At 36.4% G+C, this 19,426-nt stretch overlaps 1 protein-coding gene and 1 long non-coding RNA gene across 4 annotated transcripts in view; one reads left to right on the top strand and one right to left on the bottom strand.

The window, feature by feature from the left end:
• Positions 1–17,601, top strand: part of LOC125246447 — a 61,414-nt gene extending 43,813 nt beyond the window's left edge. The window contains exons 1-3 of one of the 3 annotated variants that reach the window (XR_007179875.1): positions 156–2,508; positions 5,414–6,184; positions 17,094–17,601. This is a non-coding gene — a long non-coding RNA (uncharacterized LOC125246447). Of the gene's footprint in view, positions 1–155; positions 2,509–4,977; positions 6,185–17,093 lie in introns of those variants that run through there. The other 2 variants (XR_007179876.1, XR_007179874.1) reach the window with 2 other exon arrangements.
• Positions 16,102–19,426, bottom strand: part of cpm (carboxypeptidase M) — a 50,114-nt gene continuing 46,789 nt past the window's right edge. The window contains exon 9 of the mRNA XM_048157388.1: positions 16,102–17,246. Within this exon, the coding sequence (XP_048013345.1) occupies positions 16,986–17,246 (261 nt within the window). The 3' untranslated portion in view covers positions 16,102–16,985. The remainder of the gene's footprint in view (positions 17,247–19,426) is intronic.

Below are 19,426 nucleotides of genomic sequence, written 5' to 3' on the forward strand. Positions count from 1 at the left end.
CCGTGACGTTCCTTGTGAGAGACGGCTGCGCGCTCCAGTAACTTTCCACACTCCACAGGCGCCGCATGCAATGTTTTTGTCAGGAGACAGGAGAAACAACTGCAGATTATGAGTTACCTGCGGTGAGTCCGACATGATGAATCCACTAACAAGACACAGCGAATGCCGGTGGTAAACACTCTTGTTCCAATACTCGTGCACGAGTTTTGGGAGGCGTTCCCTTGAAATGAGCTGTGAAGGAGGGGGGTTGTTCTTACGCATGCGATCCTCTTTTGCACCTTTAACAGTGGGTTTGGGTTTGAAGTTTAGTTAACAGTGCCACCAAAATCTTGGGACAGTAATATTTATTTATTAGTTTTTTTATATGGCTTTCTTGAATTCTTGATTCTGATTCATTAAACCGTTGTCACCTGCAACTGTCTCCTACACTGCACTTCACACTCTTTCTTCACACATAATAAGATAATAAATATAATTTCAACTCGAATCAACATTTAATATCTAGTCATTTACATATTTGATCATTAACACAGCTCATGTAAGAAGGCAGGCATGCGATTTTGTTTTGTGCAGGTGTGGAAAAACACAATCTGTTGGGCACAAACCCAAATTCCAAAGCCAAAGAGACACTTAGTCTCATTTAAAATGTGCATTTGTAATCGTTAACACATCCTGAAAGTGTTTGTTTTTACTGATTTAAAAAATTCAGTGAGGCAGTCAACTGTCACAATGTTTACTTTAGTTTAGATCAGCCTAAAATTAGGGGTTTCAAATACAGATTATATAAATCAATGTAACCGAGCTACATTTGAAATGTTTTTAATTATATAGTGTACATAATATATTATTAAAAATATTAAATATATAGAAATATATATAAAATATTAAATATATAGACAGTCCTATATTAACGTGCGTGGGCTTGTTATTAAAAGTAGGACTGTCTGTAAACTCTACAGTAATTTAATTCTGAAGGCCACATACATATTTTCCACCTTTGATTTTTCTCCATGTTCAATGACACCTCAGAGTGCCCTCTTCTCTCTGTTCTCTGAATACATTCATTGGAATAAAACAACTCATCCAATTTATGTCTAGAAACACGAATATTTCACAGTGACTCATAACAACTGAACGTCGGATGCACGCCTCAGGCTTTAATGTAGTTTTACTTCCTTGACTGAATAAAGAAGAAAATATGCTTCCAAACTTAGTAACTCAAGCTGTCACATTGAATTCTGTCCCAAAAAACTTGTTTCTGACTTATGTTTTGGATTTTCTTGTTAGATAGGAAGGTGTAGACGAACATGATTAAAGATTTGTTAATATGTATTGCTTGTTTAAAGTACATTTAAATGGGCTCTGGAGTGGAGGTGGTCCAATTTGTAGCTTCTTTAACGCCCACAGCTGCTCAGAGCCACAGAGAGGAGCAAATGGTTCCTTTGTTTTTATGTTCTGCGCTGCATTAAGGCTTTTTGCACAAGAGCCTCTTTTGAACTTAGAAAGAAAATGAGCATAATTCACTTTAGGAAGAAGTCATTCTGCCATAGGCAATCTGCTCACACAGAAGCAATGCGGTTAAAACATTTATGTTTACTGAAATGGATAGAAAGAACTGGTCCAATAAATATCTGTTTGTTAAAATCAGTCATGGTGGTTTTGGGTGGGGTGGGAGAAGTATTAATTCTCATAAATTAATTCACTTGTTAAATTAAATGCATAGAATGCTAAGATTATAATTAATGAAATAATTAGCTTGTAATACTATTAATAATGATTACAAATAGAACAAAATGAATGTAAATGTGTCAAAAATATTTAATTAAGCGAGGGATTGCTTATCTGAATTTCATATTATTTAGTGAGGGATCATCCATTTAATTTTTAGTCTTTTTTGCATATATTGCTATGATTTGGTTGCCTGATAGAAAGGCATTGTGGAAAGAAAGAATAACTTTTGAGTTCTTATATATGAGAGACAATGAGGCTGTGAGGAAGAGCAATACTGCCACCTGCAGTAATATTTAGGGCATGGAAAGAAATATTAGCTGTTCTTTTTTTCTTTCAATAACCTTCCGTTCCTGACCCGATGCAAAACTTTAGTCATTCTTCCGCTTGCTTCATTTCTTCATGGTTTTAAAACAGAAATGCATCATTTCACGGGCCCTTTTGAAACCGGAAGGGTGGTTTATACAGGCTCAAATTGCCCTGAAGGGATGTTATGGAATCTTGGTCATGGTCCTTGATGTTCAGCCTTATTGGATCAGAATGTATTCTGCAGCTACACTGCAAGGGCTGCTTTTTTGTCGGTGTCTTTTGAATTATTAGTTTGGTGTAAATATTTGGTTACGTAACTACCAAGTGCACCCGCGTAATTCTCGCGTCATAGGCATGTGATTGCACATGATTGGCGCTTGTGTGAGTTCGGAGAGTTGTTGCTAACTGAAATGTAGGCCTTCGCCTTTTTACTTGCTGCCTCTTCCTTGCTTGTTCGTTGTCTTTGCCCAGGTAAGTTGTGTAAAGTCATGTTAAATAATAAGCAGAGCGTTGTTTGTCACTGAACTTGAGTAACTTAACGTTAGTTCTCTCTCGCTGACGTAGCTAACAAACTTAGCGTGGTCGCGTTTGCTGCCTTAAAGGGTTAGTTCACCCAAAAATAAAATTATGGTATCATTTTACTCACCTTCGTGTTGTTACAAACCCGGAAAACAAATTAAGATAGTTGTAATAAAAATCTGTACAGAGTTCTGTACTCTTTATTGACAGCTACGCACTTTGACGCTTCAAAAAAAAAAAAACATTAAAGAGATCGTAAAACTAACCCATGAATTGTTTAGTCCAATCAGACATGATCGCTTTATATGATGAACAGATTAATTTAGTCTTTTATTCACATATAAGCATTGATCAGCGAACATAAACTAGGGTGACTGATCAGACGTCCCCGTTTTCCGGGGATAGTCCCGGTTTTTGGTGTTGTGTCCCTGACTGGAGCTGTCCCCATTTTATAGTTCGTTCAAAACAACCCGCATATACATTGCTAAAACATTTGGTTATGTCTTAATTGAACGAGGTGAGAATTCAGATGTGTATCTATTGGATGTGAGCGTTCATGGGGTCTTACTTTTAAAGTGACAGCAACCTATAAATACCTGCTGTTGTCTGTCACGTAAATCAAACGACTAAACACAGCTTTAACAAAGATTTATCTATATTAAATTTATGCAGTGAACAGTGTCATTTTACATTTAATTATTACATGAAAATTAATACTACAGTTAGACCTTATACTTTATTTGTAACTTTATGTTGTATTAATCTCTGCTTGTAATTGATGTACAGTATTTCTTTTCACTTGCCTTTAATAATGTATTAGTTTCTGCTGTGGTATCGGAGTAGTTAAAGTGGGCTTAGTAATAAATGCAAAGTTACCCTCCACCCCCCAATTTCTTCTTTTTTTGCTGATTTGAAAAATGAGCCGATCCGTGACTTAATAACCACGATATGATCCGAACCGTGAGTTTTGTGATCTGTTTAACCACTAGTAAACTCTGATCCGGCTTGCGTTCCCACCGCCAACAGTACTCTTACTTGATAGGGGTGGTGTACGCCAAAAAGTAGCAATCGACTTCATTCTCGCGTGAAGAAGAAAGTGACAATAAACAACAATGGAGGACATACAGCAGTTTTGTTTGAGCAAAGGCTGAAGGCTGCAAGGAAAAACAGCCAAAAAATACACTTTGTAGTGCAACAGTATTATCACTCCCCTTGTATCACGCAAAAGTGACACTTCTCTGTCAACCAGTCAACGTTCTACTTTTGGTATCGGTACTATTGTACTAGGTCCTAGGGCTGGGCGATATATTGCATGCGATTGTCACGCGCATTTTGTCAGTAAAGCCGGTTCCCTGATTACAGCGAAATCGCCATCACCTGCTTTCAAATGGAGCGGCATTTAATATACAGAGCCGTAGTTCACTGACAAGCTACGCAATATCGCGTTCATTATCGCAGATGAATCGCCTTCGATAATGAACACGATATTGCGTAGCTTGACAGTGTGTTAGGGGTGTGGGGTGTGGGGGGTTTGAGAGGACAGTCTTTGGACAGGGTCACGGTGAATGAAATTGAGAATAATGCCTTCTCAAAAAAAAAAAAAAGAAGTAAAAAACCCTCAGACCTCCTGGCTTCGCACCATGTGCAATGCTCCTGGGAAGAGTGAATACGTCATCTCCTTAATGTAAGATTCTCGCAAAGTAGTGTTATGATAACCTTCATCGATATAAAAAGCTTAGGACTGTTATTAAGCCTGACATGGTTGACTTGTTTTGATTTTAACGTTGTTAGCATTATTTCCACCGAATTGAACGTACTTTTTATTCTAAAAACAACTTGTATAACGCTACTAACATTAGCTACCATTTTGTCAACGAATACGACTTTAGTTGAGCCCTACTATACTATATTGTCATAACGTAATTAAATGGTTTGCTTTTGCCAGTAGGTGGCGACCAGTGACTTTTAAAATGTTCTTGTACAATTTGTACATTTTAGTATTAGTTCAAGTACAATCTTAAAGGTGCCGTAGAATGTGTTTTTACAAGATGTAATATAGGTGTCCCCTGAATGTGTCTGTGAAGTTTCAGCTCAGAATAACCTATAGATTTTTTTTTTATTCTTTTTTTTTTAACTGCCTATTTTGGGGCATCATTAAATATGTGCCGATTCAGGCTGCGGCCCCTTTAAATTCTCGTGCTCCCCGCCCCCGAGCTCGTGACTGCCTTAAACAGCATAAACACAGCTAATATAACCCTCAAAATGTATCTTTACAAAGTGTTTGTCATGCAGCATGTAAGTGTAAGTACAGTATTTATTTGGATGTTTACATTTGATTCTGAATGAGTTCAAGTACAATTCAAGACTGCATGTCATTTCCATGTACTGAACTCTTGTTATTCAACTATGCCAATTTAAATTAAATTTTTAATTCTAGGGCACCTTTAAAGCTGCAGTCCGCGATTTTTGGCCCTCTAGCGGTTAATAAACAGAACTGCACGCGTCTTGCGGAAGAACATTGTAGCCGGAGCTACTTTTCTCCATGTATATCTATGGCAATTTACGCAATTACTGTGATACTCTGCGGCGAGTCCTACCAGTCCGGTCTGAAATAGTCTGAATATAAACACTTATTATAAGTGTACCATAATGATTCAGGGTAAGACAAAAACACGGTTTGGAAAATGGATTCATGTTGTACATTCTAATTATAATTTTTGTAAATATTGAACACAAAAAAAAGTTACGGACAGCAGCTTTAAAGACTAGGATGAAGTCTTTATGCACATTAACAAGGCTTTGGGACAATCATGATGCATTGTAATCTAGGATTCTGAAATGTTTTCTTATTTTAAAGACATGGCATTTCACAAACCACTACGTATACCTCTCTTAGCCCCCCACCCCACCCCCACCCTTTGGTACGTTGTTTGTTTTTGTTTTTTTTCCTGGAGGGGAGGGGGGAATGTTTTTTTCTTGCATCTTTCTCACCTTTCTCACCCCTGATGTGTTTGCATCCCTGGTATATAAACAACACTCATCAATGTCAAAGTCTTTGAGATCAAATCAAAGCTGGTGGGCTTTGATTTGGCACAGAAGTCAAGCATTCCAGCATGAGGTAAGAAGCAAGTTAAATATTTGACAACTGTTTTAAGATAGAAATGTTAAATGATTGACATTAATAGGGAAATTTGACTACTTTTCAGTAAAATTTCGCTCTTTTGAAAAATTTATGTGATTCATGTAAGTAACTGAATGTGACAAGACACGAAACATTAATGGAGTCATTTTCAGCATATTGCGACTTAAATTTTAATGGTTCTCGACCCGCTTGAATTGCCTGCCCCGTTGTACTCACAATCTTCTGCTGACTGGGATTTTTAAGGGAAATTTGTGCAGGTTGGCTTACACAGTGTAATATATCCACATAGAATATAAATAATGAGTTTTGCCATTGTTAGATTTAAATATCTTCATGTTGTATGTTCACAGTTCAGTTTGCCTGTGCTGAAGGGCTCCCACCCTGTAAAACTGTCTCTCAGTTGGAATGGCACATTATGGACAGCTCGGTATCAGTGCAATTCCTCCTCTTATGGAGTGAGAGGGAGCAGACATGTCACAGACAATGGTGAGTGAATTAATGAATTATGGTAAATTATGAAATCGTTTTAAAATGATATCCTTTATGTAGGGGATCATACAACAAATAAATACACATGATTTGAGTTTTTATTATGATCTTAAAATATAGAGTATCGATAGGAGACGGAGCATAACCACTGCTATGTAGAATACAGGTTTTTTGCATGTTTGATTACATGCTACTTTTACCTGATTACAGTAAAGTTATGTTTAAACATAAAACTGAATAAGATAAACAGACACAAGAATTGAGAGAGAAGGACACGAGTAGCATGTAGCTAGCAATTTTTTTTATTTTTTTTTTTACTTTTAAGTTAATATGACTCATTAGGTTGTTCACTAATTCCATGATGGAATTAGATGTACATTTCAGACATTTTTGCCTTGCATTAAAACCTGTAGGCTAATTGAGCTAAATATTATCAAAAATTAAAGATGATAAAGATCTTGTGTAGCTGTGCTTGGAGTCAACCGTTTTGTGATAATGCAATGATTGTGCAGAAATATGTTTGGTCATGCTGTCATATAAAGAATGTATGAACAGATGCAAAAATGAGAACTAAAAAAAATTAAAAACTGATTATTTTGTAGTCAATATATGCTTTTTCCTGTGAGCTCTTTTTTTTTTCTATGCATTTTTTCATAGTAAAATAAAACCTGTGGCTGTAGTTTGTCTTTTTTGCCATATAATTTTGTCAGATAACCATGTAAAGATAACCTTAACCAAGTTTAGTGTTTTGTTCTTCCCTCAAATATCCCCTTTTGATCACTACAGTATGTAGTCATGTATATACTAGTGTTGCACGATATACCGGTGGTATCGCGATACCCTGCTTTTAAAAACGGTCCTGTTTTTCATTTTATTGGTACCGGTACTTTCAGGGCCAGCTGTATTTCCTAATGTGCGACAGCAGGGGGCAGTGTGTGTGCAGCGCCCTGCTTCTAAGGCACATTATAGAGTGCCCCAGGGATGACGTGTTTTTGTAGGCCAACCCGGAAGTTTGCGGCGCACGTTTTCCCTCGGTTGAAAGCCTATGCATTTTTCCCATAGACTTTTGGAAAATCGCAGAAAATAAGCTCTGTGTTTAACAAAGGGTTATGACACTTACACGTTTTGTCTATCAAGATAATCTTTACAAGTTAACACAACATTTATAGATTTTGAAGCCTAAATAAAGTTGTCAGCTATAAAAGGCTAACAGTAGGCTATAAACGGACTACAGCACACCATGGTCGCGGATCAACATCATCACCACCAAACTTCCTCAGACTGTATTTAAAAAAACAACTTTATTTAAAAACATGCTCGCTGATTATGATCTGTGCTGTTATGAATACTTTTCCACTTTTCATGAGAAATCAGGGTTCCCGTGGGGTCTCAAAAAGTCTCAAAAAGTCTAAAATTCTGAACTTTAAATTTAAGGCCTTAAAAAGTCTTAAAAACGGCCAGATTTTCTTCCGAGGTCTTAAATTTCATTTAGTCAGGTCTACATTTCTTTTTTACCCATTTCCAGAAACGTTACCTGCTGAAAGTTATTACAAAGTAGCAAAAAAGTAGCGAGTCGTAGTTCTTTCTGGGGTATATTGGTGTTGGTATACGCGGTGATAAAACTACAGATCCCGTGATAAATGCAATACCTGCCCGCGAAATACGTCTGCGTCTCCTCAGAGTTACTTTCAACGAGACATGGCTAATACAGCGATTTCTGCTGTTGGTTACAAGCGGTACCCAGCTCCATGTACGAGGCTCATTGCAAACTTTGCAAAAAAAAAAAAAAAAAAAAAAAAAAAATTATCAATCAGGGACTCTGGTGTGAAGGCGCTGAGAAACACAAGCTAGCTGCAAAATGCCTTCAGCAGACTCCGCCAATTAGCCTCACCACTGCCGTCGTCCTCCTCAATGCCTGGTCCCTCCGGTCTCCAGCGCAATATCATCGCAGCTCCGTCGAACAACTTTTGGGGTACTTTTGGATCGACTGACACATCGAAAGCCGAGGTGCTTTGGATACTACACACGGTGACGAACCACTCATTTAATAGCAACAGCGAGATTAGCGATCTCTTCCAAGTGATGTTCCCTGATTTAGTAATCGCGAAGACGTTCTCCTGCGGACCCAACAAGGTCACTTATATGGCGAGATTTGGATTGGGGGAGTTTATAAAGGGGAAATTGATTCGTACTCTTACCAGGCCGTATGTCGTAATGTTCAATGAAATCCAAAATCAGACCACCAGGACCAAGCAGCTTGACGTCCACGTTCGTTTCTGGAACAATGGAATTAAGTCAAGGTACCTGGGCTCATAGTTCATGGGACAGTGGGACACACACATCAGATAATGTTAGATAGATAGATAGATAGATAGATAGATAGATAGATAGATAGATACTCTAATTATCCCGAGGTAAGTATCTATCTATCTAACATGGATTATCTGGTGTGTGTGCTACATTGGTTGTTACCTGGGTTGGAGTAGCCTGTTCAATCTCTATTAGGCTATGAATATGCTATTTTGTAATGTAAATAAATATGAGATTAAATCTATTCTATTTGAGGGCAAGTTTGTTTTAGCCTATTTTCATTTTGGGCCTAAGGTTTTGGGCATTTGGCACATTGTGGTGTGTGGAAGGTTACTAATGTGATTGCTTTATCTGTAAATTAAATTAATGCTTTTTTTTTTTTTTTTTTTTTTTTTGGTAATGCATCATGTAGGTCTTAAATTTCAGTCTTTATCGTCTTAAAATGTCTTAAAAAGGTCTTAAATTTGACTTACTGAAACCTGCATGAACCCTGGAAATGCTGTCCAGATGTCCCGTTTTTAGTGATAACGTCTAAAGTCCCCGCAAAAGGAAGTAGTCCCTTTTAGCAATTTGTTAGCAACCGCCGATTTTAAGACACAGTAAAAGTTTAAAAAAAATCACAAGTGGGTTATAACTGGTGTGTTTTATGTCATAGATCAAAACGTAAAAGTATTTAGAGGCTTTGTTAACCACAGACCTTATTTCAGGCAATTTAGCAAAAACCCATTAAAAAAACCCATAGACTTTACGGCGTTGGAACCGGAAGTCCTAAAATGCTAACTCGCTTCCGGGTTTTGCCTACAAAAATGCGTCATCCCTGGGGCACTCTATAGAGTGCGTGTTTATTCCTCTCAACTACGCAACAGCTTTTATGGTGACGAAACGAGAGGTATGTTTGCAAATATAGGTGCTCTTGCAGACCGTGCACAAATTGTTGAGAAAGCAGATGCACGAAGCGAAATATGGCATTATTTTGCTTACAATGCAAGCCCACGGACACCACAAAGCCCGTCTGCAAAAGATGTTACAAAATAACGCAAGGAAGCCAATGCATCCAACTTGGCAAAGCATCTTGCTGAAAAAAATACCGATTTGTACAAAGAATTTAAAGATCGACAGGTTAGTTAATGTGATACCAGCATTATGTTTATGCTCTCAAACATTAAATGAGTGTTATTTATTTATTTTACTCGTGCAAGCAGACCTCCACAAAGAGGTGTATTATTGAGTGTAAGTTTAATAAGTGGTTTTTGGTTGCAAAAATTTAATTTAAAATACATAAATATGTGAAGGTATGTAGGCTACAGTTATTTTAAACCAATTTATGCTTGAATAACATTGCTCTAATTATTTACAGTAATCTAATATTTACAATAATCTTACTGTCAAAAATACCTACATTTATAAAAGCGGGAAAAAAGCATAACAGCAAATAATTTACAATTTTATTGAGCATGAAAATGATAAACATTAAAAATTATATTAAAGCTAACTCTAACTTGGCAATGAAGCGCAAATCCAGAATTATCAGCCTGCACACTGGTGAAGAAAGAAGTTCTGTCATATGTTATTTCCTGCTGTTTTAGGTTTTTGCCATAGTATCGTTTAAGTATCGGTATCGTGATATTTAAGTTGGGTATCGTATCGAAGTCAAAATTTTGGTATCATGACAACACTAGTATATACAACTCTGTATGTATGTAATATGTATGTATGTATAGCGTAGTATAATGATAGTATATAGTATATTATGTATAGTTTAATGATCCAAACAAAGCATGTTTTGTTGCTTTTAATGTTTCTGAACTTTTCCATGCATCTTCATCCAAACCCCATTTTGAAAACACTTTTTTTTGTTCCGAAACAGGGACTTAATTTGTTATCGTGATGCATTTTCTTCTAGGTTCGGTTCGCTTTCAAAGCAAATCAAAATGTGTTCATGCAAGTTACATGCGAGTACAACTGTCGTCTTATCCTTAGTTTCCTCTGCGTTATCATCAAGATGATTGACAAGTTCGCTCCATGAGTTATTGTGGCTTTATTTAACTCTCGAGACACTATATATGAATATAGCCATCATTCCTGCTGTTAAATTATATGCTACATTTTTATTAACACTGCAGCAGATTCAAATGCACTCTCTCTGGATTTCCCAGTATTGTCTTGAGGTTAAAGACAAACTCAAACACTGTACGAATGTTATAATCAAGGCTTCGTCGGGACAGCATTCTCGCACAGAGAAGCACAATTACACAACATTTTAAGATGAAAATGTGCTCTTTTGGTTTTCAACTGTAATAACTAATGTGCTCACTCACAAAATCAGACACTACTGCTCTTTATATAGCACATTTCCCGTTATGAATTATAATACTATTTGGTCCGTTGGGTCAGATAGCTTTCACATCTCAAGCGAACCGCCCCAGAGTTCGTTTGCAGTTGGGCCAAGACCACCTTGTTCAGGCGGTCTCGGAGCAATTGTTTTGGTGCGGATCCGATGCGTGTTCACATATGCCTAAATTAACTGAGTAGTCGAGAGAACTCACCAGGTTTTGAAGGGTGTAAAAGCACCCTTAGAGAAGGCAGGAAATGTAAATGTGTGTAATATTAAACATATTTGTATTTGAAGGCATTTTTATATATACAGGTACTGGTCATAGAATAATATCAAAAAGTTGATTTATTTCACTAATTCCATTCAAAAAGTGAAACTTGTATTAGCGATCGACCGATATTGATTTTTTTATAACCGATACCGATTATTTGCATGTTTATGTACCTGATAACCGATATGCAGAACCAATATTTATTTACTGTTAAACTTCTGTTTTTGACAATTATTACAACACAAATGAGCTGAACAAACCATTTTATTTATAACAATCACTCCCTCCTTGTATACAAAAAAAAAAACCTTTATATTTATACACAAATAAATAGAGTCCAAAAATTAAAGTGCACTTAACAAATTTAATCTAACGTTAAATCATGGAATGCCAACTGACAAAGTGCTGTTTGACTATAACTTAATCAACCGTGATCGCGCATGGAGATAATAAATAAATAATTTCCACAAAGCGGTAGGCTATATTTATATGTGTATTAGCGAAATAATTGTTATGTAGTAAATGATAATATAATCTAGGGTGTTTAAACAAGATAATCTTGTCAAAAGTTTCATTCAGTGGCTGTGCTTAAGCCTCCTGATCATCCGTCAGTTGCTAAGCAATATGAACGAACTTTTTCTTCTAGACTAATGGTGAGCAAATACAACAGATAGAGAATTAAATTCAGCGCTTTTATTTTCAACATGCACTCATTCATGTCTGTTTTATTTAATTAATGTAAAGTTACGTCTTTATTGGGGCAGGACATGACAAATTACACTACGTGATTCAATGAGTTCGTCTCAATTGTTTAGAAACAAGCTGCATAAATTAACTATATCAGGAATTTATGTCTCAGATCTCATTTGTGCTTGTCTGTTATGTTAAATAAAGTTGATTAATTAAAGCAAACCAAGTAGAACATATACTTTACCTGTGCACTGAGTTGTTGTTGACTGATCTCCTCAGACGCCCGGGCTGCAATGGCGGAAATCTCAAAATGGCCACAAGATGGCGCCGTAAATCGGCAAATCCGATATTACAAAACCGATACCCGATTATGGAAAAATGCTTAAATGTCGGGAAAAACATCGGTAAACAGATACATCTGTCGATCACTAACTTGTATATAGGGCTGGTCGATATGGCCAAAATTTATATCACGATATAATTCTTAATTTCGGTCGATACGATATAATTCTGATATCGATATGAACTATATAATAGCCTCAGAAAAACTGCCAAGAATGGCCACAACGGATGTCTATACCTACAAACGTCTGAAAAATGAATTTGCCAAATCTATGAAATCTCTTCCTATAAAACTATATAATATTTTAGAAATAAAAACAGTACAGATAAAATTTGTTCAGCTTTTATTTGTATTTAGCCTTCATACAAACATAAAAATAGGCTGATTTTATTATTCTTAAAGGGTCATGAAACCCCAAAACACTTTTTTTGAGATGTAAACAGATATGTATAGGCTGCACATCTTTGAAAACACTAAAGGTACTCAATGTTATTCATAAGTGAAAAATAGTTATTTTTGAATTTTTCATAACGATTTCTGTCTTCCTGTTTGAAAAGCTGAGTCGGAGCAACGTCACAAAATCTGACGTAATCGTGTAGCCTACTTTCGGCCCAAGTATTGGCATGGTCGAACATGCTGACGTAGACCGTTTCGAGCGAATCTGAACATATATATTGAGATGAGATTGCATTACAGCGGAGAATTTAAATGTCACAAAAGTGCTGTTCATTCACCTCTGCCTGCTCTAGCTGCGTTCAAATAGGCCTACGCAAGCCGTAGGCTGTTTACCTCAGCACAAGCACGTGTGTTTGTATTTTGCTCGCGATGCGGTCAGAACTGGAGTTTGAATACAAACACATGAAAAATACGATTGTTTTTATGATATACAGGCGGAGCGCGCATATGCTCTGTTTCAGCGCGGAGCTCCGCGATGAGTTTAATAACACTAGCCATGTGACACATAGCTCATACAGAATAAAGTATCCGTGTTTAAAGTTTTTATTTTACACATTCTCCTGCACCAAACATTAACCAGCACGGTGTAGTTATGCACACATATTTTCATCAAGTTGTGGAAGCTTGTTCCGTCGCATTTGCATCAGGTGTACTCATTTTGTAAAACTTGCTGCGTTCGCGTTTGATCTTAGCGTACAACTCTTGAGCACTGGCTGGTGTTTAATGTCTCTGTGGTGTACGTCATCACGCAAATAGCCAATCGCGTTCTGCTCTTTCTAACGGCTGCACCTCAAGTCAGTGATGTTGTAATGTATATATCGAAATACCGGAAATGTGTTTAAAAATCATATCACCGTTATCGAAAAAAATTATATCGCGATATATATTGATATTGAATTATTGTCCAGCCCTACTTGTATATTATATTCATTCATTACACACAGACTGATATATTTCACATGTTTCTTTCTTTTAATTTTGATGATTACAACTGACAACTAAGGAAAATCCCAAATTCAGTATCTCAGAAAATTAGAATATTACTTAAGACCAATACAAAGAAAGGATTTTTAGAAATCTTGGCCAACTGAAAAGTATGAACATGAAAAGTATGAGCATGTACAGCACTCAATACTTAGTTGGGGCTCCTTTTGCCTAAATTACTGCAGCAATGCGGCGTGGTATGGAGTCGATCAGTCTGTGGCACTGCTCAGGTGTTATGAGAGCCCAGGTTGCTCTGATAGTGGCCTTCAGCTATTCTGCATTGTTGGGTCTGGGATATCGCATCTTCCTCTTCACAATACCCCAGAGATTTTCTATGGGGTTAAGGTCAGGCGAGTTTGCTGGCCAATTAAGAACAGGGATACCATGGTCCTTAAACCAGGTACTGGTAGCTTTGGCACTGTGTGCAGGTGCCAAGTCCTGTTGGAAAATGAAATCTGCATCTCCATAAAGTTGGTCAGCAGCAGGAAGCATGAAGTGCTCTAAAACTTCCTGGTATACGGCTGCGTTGACCTTGGACCTCAGAAAACACAGTGGACCAACACCAGCAGATGACATGGCACCCCAAACCATCACTGACTGTGGAAACTTTACACTGGACCTCAAGCAACGTGGATTGTGTGCCTCTCCTCTCTTCCTTCAGACTCTGAGACCCTGATTTCCAAAGGAAATGCAAAATTTACTTTCATCAGAGAACATAACTTTGGACCACTCAGCAGCAGTCCAGTCCTTTTTGTCTTTAGCCCAGGCAAGACGCTTCTGATGCGGTCTGTTGTTCAAGAGTGGCTTGACACAAGGAATGCGACAGCTGAAACCCATGTCTTGCATACGTCTGTGCGTAGTGGTTCTTGAAGCATTGACTCCAGCTGCAGTCCACTCTTGTGAATCTCCCCCATATTTTTGAATGGGTTTTGTTTCACAATCCTCTCCAGGGTGCAGTTATCCCTATTGCTTGTACACTTTTTTTTTTTCTACCACATCTTTTCCTTCCCTTCACCTCTCTATTAATGTGCTTGGACACAGAGCTCTGTGAACAGCCAGCCTCTTTTGCAATGACCTTTTGTGTCTTGACCTCCTTGTGCAACGTGTCAATGGTCGTCTTTTGGACAACTGTCAAGTCAGCAGTCTTCCCCCATGATTGTGTAGCCTACAGAACTAGACTGAGACCATTAAAAGGCCTTTGCAGGTGTTTTGAGTTAATTAGCTGATTAGAGTGTGGCACCAGGTGTCTTCAATATTGAACCTTTTCACAATATTCTCATTTTCTGAGATACTGAATATGGGATTTTCCTTAGTTGTCAGTTATAATCATCAAAATTAAAAGAAATAAACATTTGAAATATATCAGTCTGTGTGTAATGAATGAATATACTTGCTGTGGTAGCCGGGTGAAAAATCCTCCTATTACCCATGGCACAAAAATTGTCTACTACATGTAACAAACAAATAATGTGATTTTTTTTTTTTTTTTTTTTTTTTTTTTTTCTTTCTTTTCTTTTTTTTTTTTTTTTAAAACAGTATTTTTATTTATTGAAATCAATTTTAATACATAGCATACTATTACATTTAATTACATACTAATATTATGCATTATTATGCTTTGTAAATTATGCAAAATTACAGCATTTAAATAGTGTCTCTTCAGTGAATGGGACACAGATTTTACTAGTAAAATTTATATAATGAATAATATATGTGTCAAATTAAATGGAAATCAAATTAAATACAATTTGTGTAACCAAAATACCAATAATGCCCAAAAGAAAACGAAAAAAAACTTAGCGTGTGACTTTTAATTATAAACACACCCAATATACACCGGGACTCTTATTTTGAAATGTCTGTACTATTGCAGGCTGATCCTTCAGATTCTTATAACTGTATAAAACATTTTATATAAAGGCCATGAAGTAGACATTGTAATAATTCATCAACTTGTTCATTATCAATTGCTTGGCATAAATCTGCGCTTTTCATTGATTGAGAATTACTTTGAAGCAGTCTGAAGTGCTGTTTTGCGAGCCTGTAGAACGCGCAACAGCGCGCCCTTGTGACTTTGCAAAATGCAGCGCCTGTGGGAATGTTAGCGGGAGTAAACAGTTCTGACGCACACATAACGAGCAGGTACGAAATGACTAGTTAATCGATCGCGGATGGTTTCATTATCTTGGGCGGATATAAAAGTATAAGAGGATAAAAATAATAAAAGCAAAAATGTGTCTCCAAATATGGAGCCGTTATTATACCTGGGCGGTCCACCCAAGTAAAGTCTATGTGTGGGAAGCACTGATATTTATAATAATTCATATGCCATAATATAATATAATATAATGTAATATAATATATACGTGTATATATATGTATATATATGTGTGTGTGTGTGTGTGTATATATATATATATAATTTTCCCAGACTAGGGTCCCCCTTGTGAACATGTAATACATTTTAAGCAGTGTTGGGCTTGTTACTCAAAAAAAAAAAAAAAAAAATTATTACTCATTCCTCCTTTCAAAAGTAATATTATTTTATTATTTCCTGGCAACAATAATGTTACACAACTCATATTAAAATGTTTTAAATATTCATACATGTGAAAAATCATACAGTAAATCCTGTTTATGATGTTTATTGAAGGCACTGCCAATCTTTGTAATGTGAGACTGAGTGAGGTAGAAAGAGCACTGGGTTTTTTGGCTTGGTTGTTTTCAGTCTTCATGTTACACAGCTGCAAATACACATTAAGATACAAAAGATTAAGATCATCTGCCTGACAAACTATCTGCAGCATCTTCAAATCATAAAACAGTCATGACTAGTGAGTTTCTCCAAGAGTTATAAACTGTATACCCTTCAATTGATATAATCTTCATATGCCAGTTTTGTAGCAACTGGTCTTCCAATATTGAAAGCAGATATGCAGGCTTCTTAAACTTGACAGAATTATAAAACATTAAATGAAATACAGAAGGACTTTTAAACTAACAGTACGTTACAAGACAATGTGCTAAGAAAAGTTTTTTCCTTTGCTTTTTTAAAAAGGTTTTGCATTCAACTGTATCGTTTTCAAAAAAACTTGCACTTTGAAACCTGTTTACAAGCCTCCAAAGTTTTCTGTTTTTAGTTGAAAACTGTCATGCAAACGCCCGCTAAATTAAAAGTGGCTGAGCAGTTGTTGGTAATTTCTTGCCAACACACCCCGTGGCACTGCAACCACTGTCGCCAAACAAGGCTGTGGATCAAGTCTTCACATGCTTCATGTGTAATATTTATTTAAATTGTTTGACAATGCTAGATATGGCATCATTTAGTACAGAAGAAATAAAAAATATTAATGTGCAAGAAAAGCAGATGACTTTGTCCTTAATGTGTCCTTAAAGTCTTTGCTCCCTCTCAGGACTGCAGCAGTCTTTGGAGGATGAATAAGGTAAGTGCAGTGATTACACTGGGCAGCAGGGGGGTGCTGTTGTTCATCATCAGTCCTGTTGCTGTGTTTTCCAGATGTGGAGTGGTGCAGTACTGGGGTGATGGTGATACCGTTGAGCTCTTGTCACTCTGCTGAAGGAGGAAGTCGTGTGTCAGGGCAGAGAATGAATCTGGACCATATGGCACTTTAATGGTCTGCGTGAGGGTCTTGTGTCCTGGATATGTCACCTGTAGACAAAGCAACAACCTGTAGTTAAAACTATGTATAAATGAGTGTTTATTTGAATGTAAAACAAACGAGGAAAGCATGTATCTGACACCAAATCCCTGTGAGTTTCTGGGAGGGAGAATTTTACTCCATTTTAGCTTTTCTGGCAAAATAACAATTAGTAGTTTTGTGAGCAGCTGGAGACAAACGACCAGTAACATGTCTACATAATCACGTGTGTGCTCCTTTATTCAGTCATGACTGTAAAGCTGTTAATGATGTATGTTAATTTGTCCATGTAGATTTGTGTTTAGTCTGTGGGGATGAAGTGTATGTCTGCGTTCCAAATCATAAATGGCTTTAATGTGATGCGAGGATGGACTACAATGTAGCGATCGTGTTTCCATATTGTCTGTTTTCTTTATTTCAGAATGTCATTTCATTTATTCCGAACCTCCTCCGGTCCAAATTAACTCAGCTCTTTGTGCCCATCTCCACCTGTCAGTGAGTCACCAACTTCAGCTACCAAATCATTAGACTACAATGGACAATTTGGACTGCTGAGAGGATTATTGGTACTCCCCTGAGGAAGAGGGCATGTCAAATCATCAGATTCTACTCACTCTGGCCACAACCTATTTGAACTGTTGCCTTCCGGCTGGCGAGTACACTGGGCACTAGAACATCTAGGCACATCTTCTTCCCACAGGCCATCTCCCTCCCGAACAGTTAAATGCCTTCTAAGGCCAGTCTAGTCTTAGTGCAATACTCCCACTGTTAAGTGCTCAAGTGAATTAACAAGATATTGCACTATAGTATTATAACTGTAAAAATGTTTATTCTGTCTTTAAACTTCCCACTTTATATTAGGTGGCCTTAATACATTTTTTGATGTAAGTACATGGTACGAATTATGTTATATTGTATCATTGTATCATATTGTATAGTTGCAGCTAGTGAGGTGGATACGGGTAAGGTTAGGGACAGGTTTGGTGGTATAGGTAGGTTTAAGGGTGGGTTAAGACAGTGATTCCCAAACACATTCCTGGAGCATCCCCAACACTGCACATTTTGTCTCCTTTATCTGACACACCCATTTTAGGTCTTTACTCTCTCGACTAATGAGCTGATGATCTGAATCAGGTGTGTTTGATTAAGGAGGGCCCCTGGGTTAACAGTGTAAATATAAATGTAATTACATGCAGGCATTTTTTTTTAATACAAGTACATAAGTGCATCATGTCAAATGAAATCTAAATGCAAGTACATGGTAGCTAAAATACACCTGGCAATAAAGCTATTTCTGATTCTGATGTTTCTACAACAAAGGCCAGCAAACATTTATTCGTATATATTCGTATTTATTCGTATATATTCTAATTAATTCGTATGTATTCTAATATATTCGTATGTATTCTAATTTATTCGTATATATTCTAATTTATTCGTAGACTTTTAACGTATTCGTATGTATTCTAATTTATTCGTATATATTCTAATTTATTCGTAGACTTTTAACGTATTCTAATGTATTCGTATGTATTCTAATGTATTCGTATGTATTCTAATTTATTCGTATATATTCTAATTTATTCGTAGACTTTTAACGTATTCTAATGTATTCGTATGTATTCTAATTTATTCAAATTTATTCGTAGACTTTTAACGTATTCTAATGTATTCGTATGTATTCTAATTTATTCAAATTTATTCGTAGACTTTTAACGTATTCGTATGTATTCTAATTTATTCGTAGACTTTTAACGTATTCTAACGTATTCGTATGTATTCTAATTTATTCGTATATATTCTAATTTATTTGTAGACTTTTAATGTATTCGTATGTATTCTAATTTATTCGTATATATTCGTATTTATACTTTTAACGTATTCGTATTTATTCGTATATAATTTATTTGTAGACTTTATTCATATATATTCATGTACTTGTAATTGATTAGGGCTGTGAAGCAATTAATCGCACATCAGTTTCAGCTGAGAAATTTTGATAGTCATTGTGTGTGTTAAATGAGAAAAGCATTAAATGGACATTACAGAAATGTTGCTTTAGAAATATTTTATTTGAAACAAACACTTTATTATGAACGTTCTTCAAAATGTCTTTTATGCAAAATAGTCATACAGCTTTGAAGAGACATGACAGTAAGTAAAAATGATACCATCTCCATTTTTTTTTTTT

Source organism: Megalobrama amblycephala, linkage group LG14 (genome assembly GCF_018812025.1).
Source record: "Megalobrama amblycephala isolate DHTTF-2021 linkage group LG14, ASM1881202v1, whole genome shotgun sequence".
NCBI classification, from domain to species: domain Eukaryota; kingdom Metazoa; phylum Chordata; class Actinopteri; order Cypriniformes; family Xenocyprididae; genus Megalobrama; species Megalobrama amblycephala.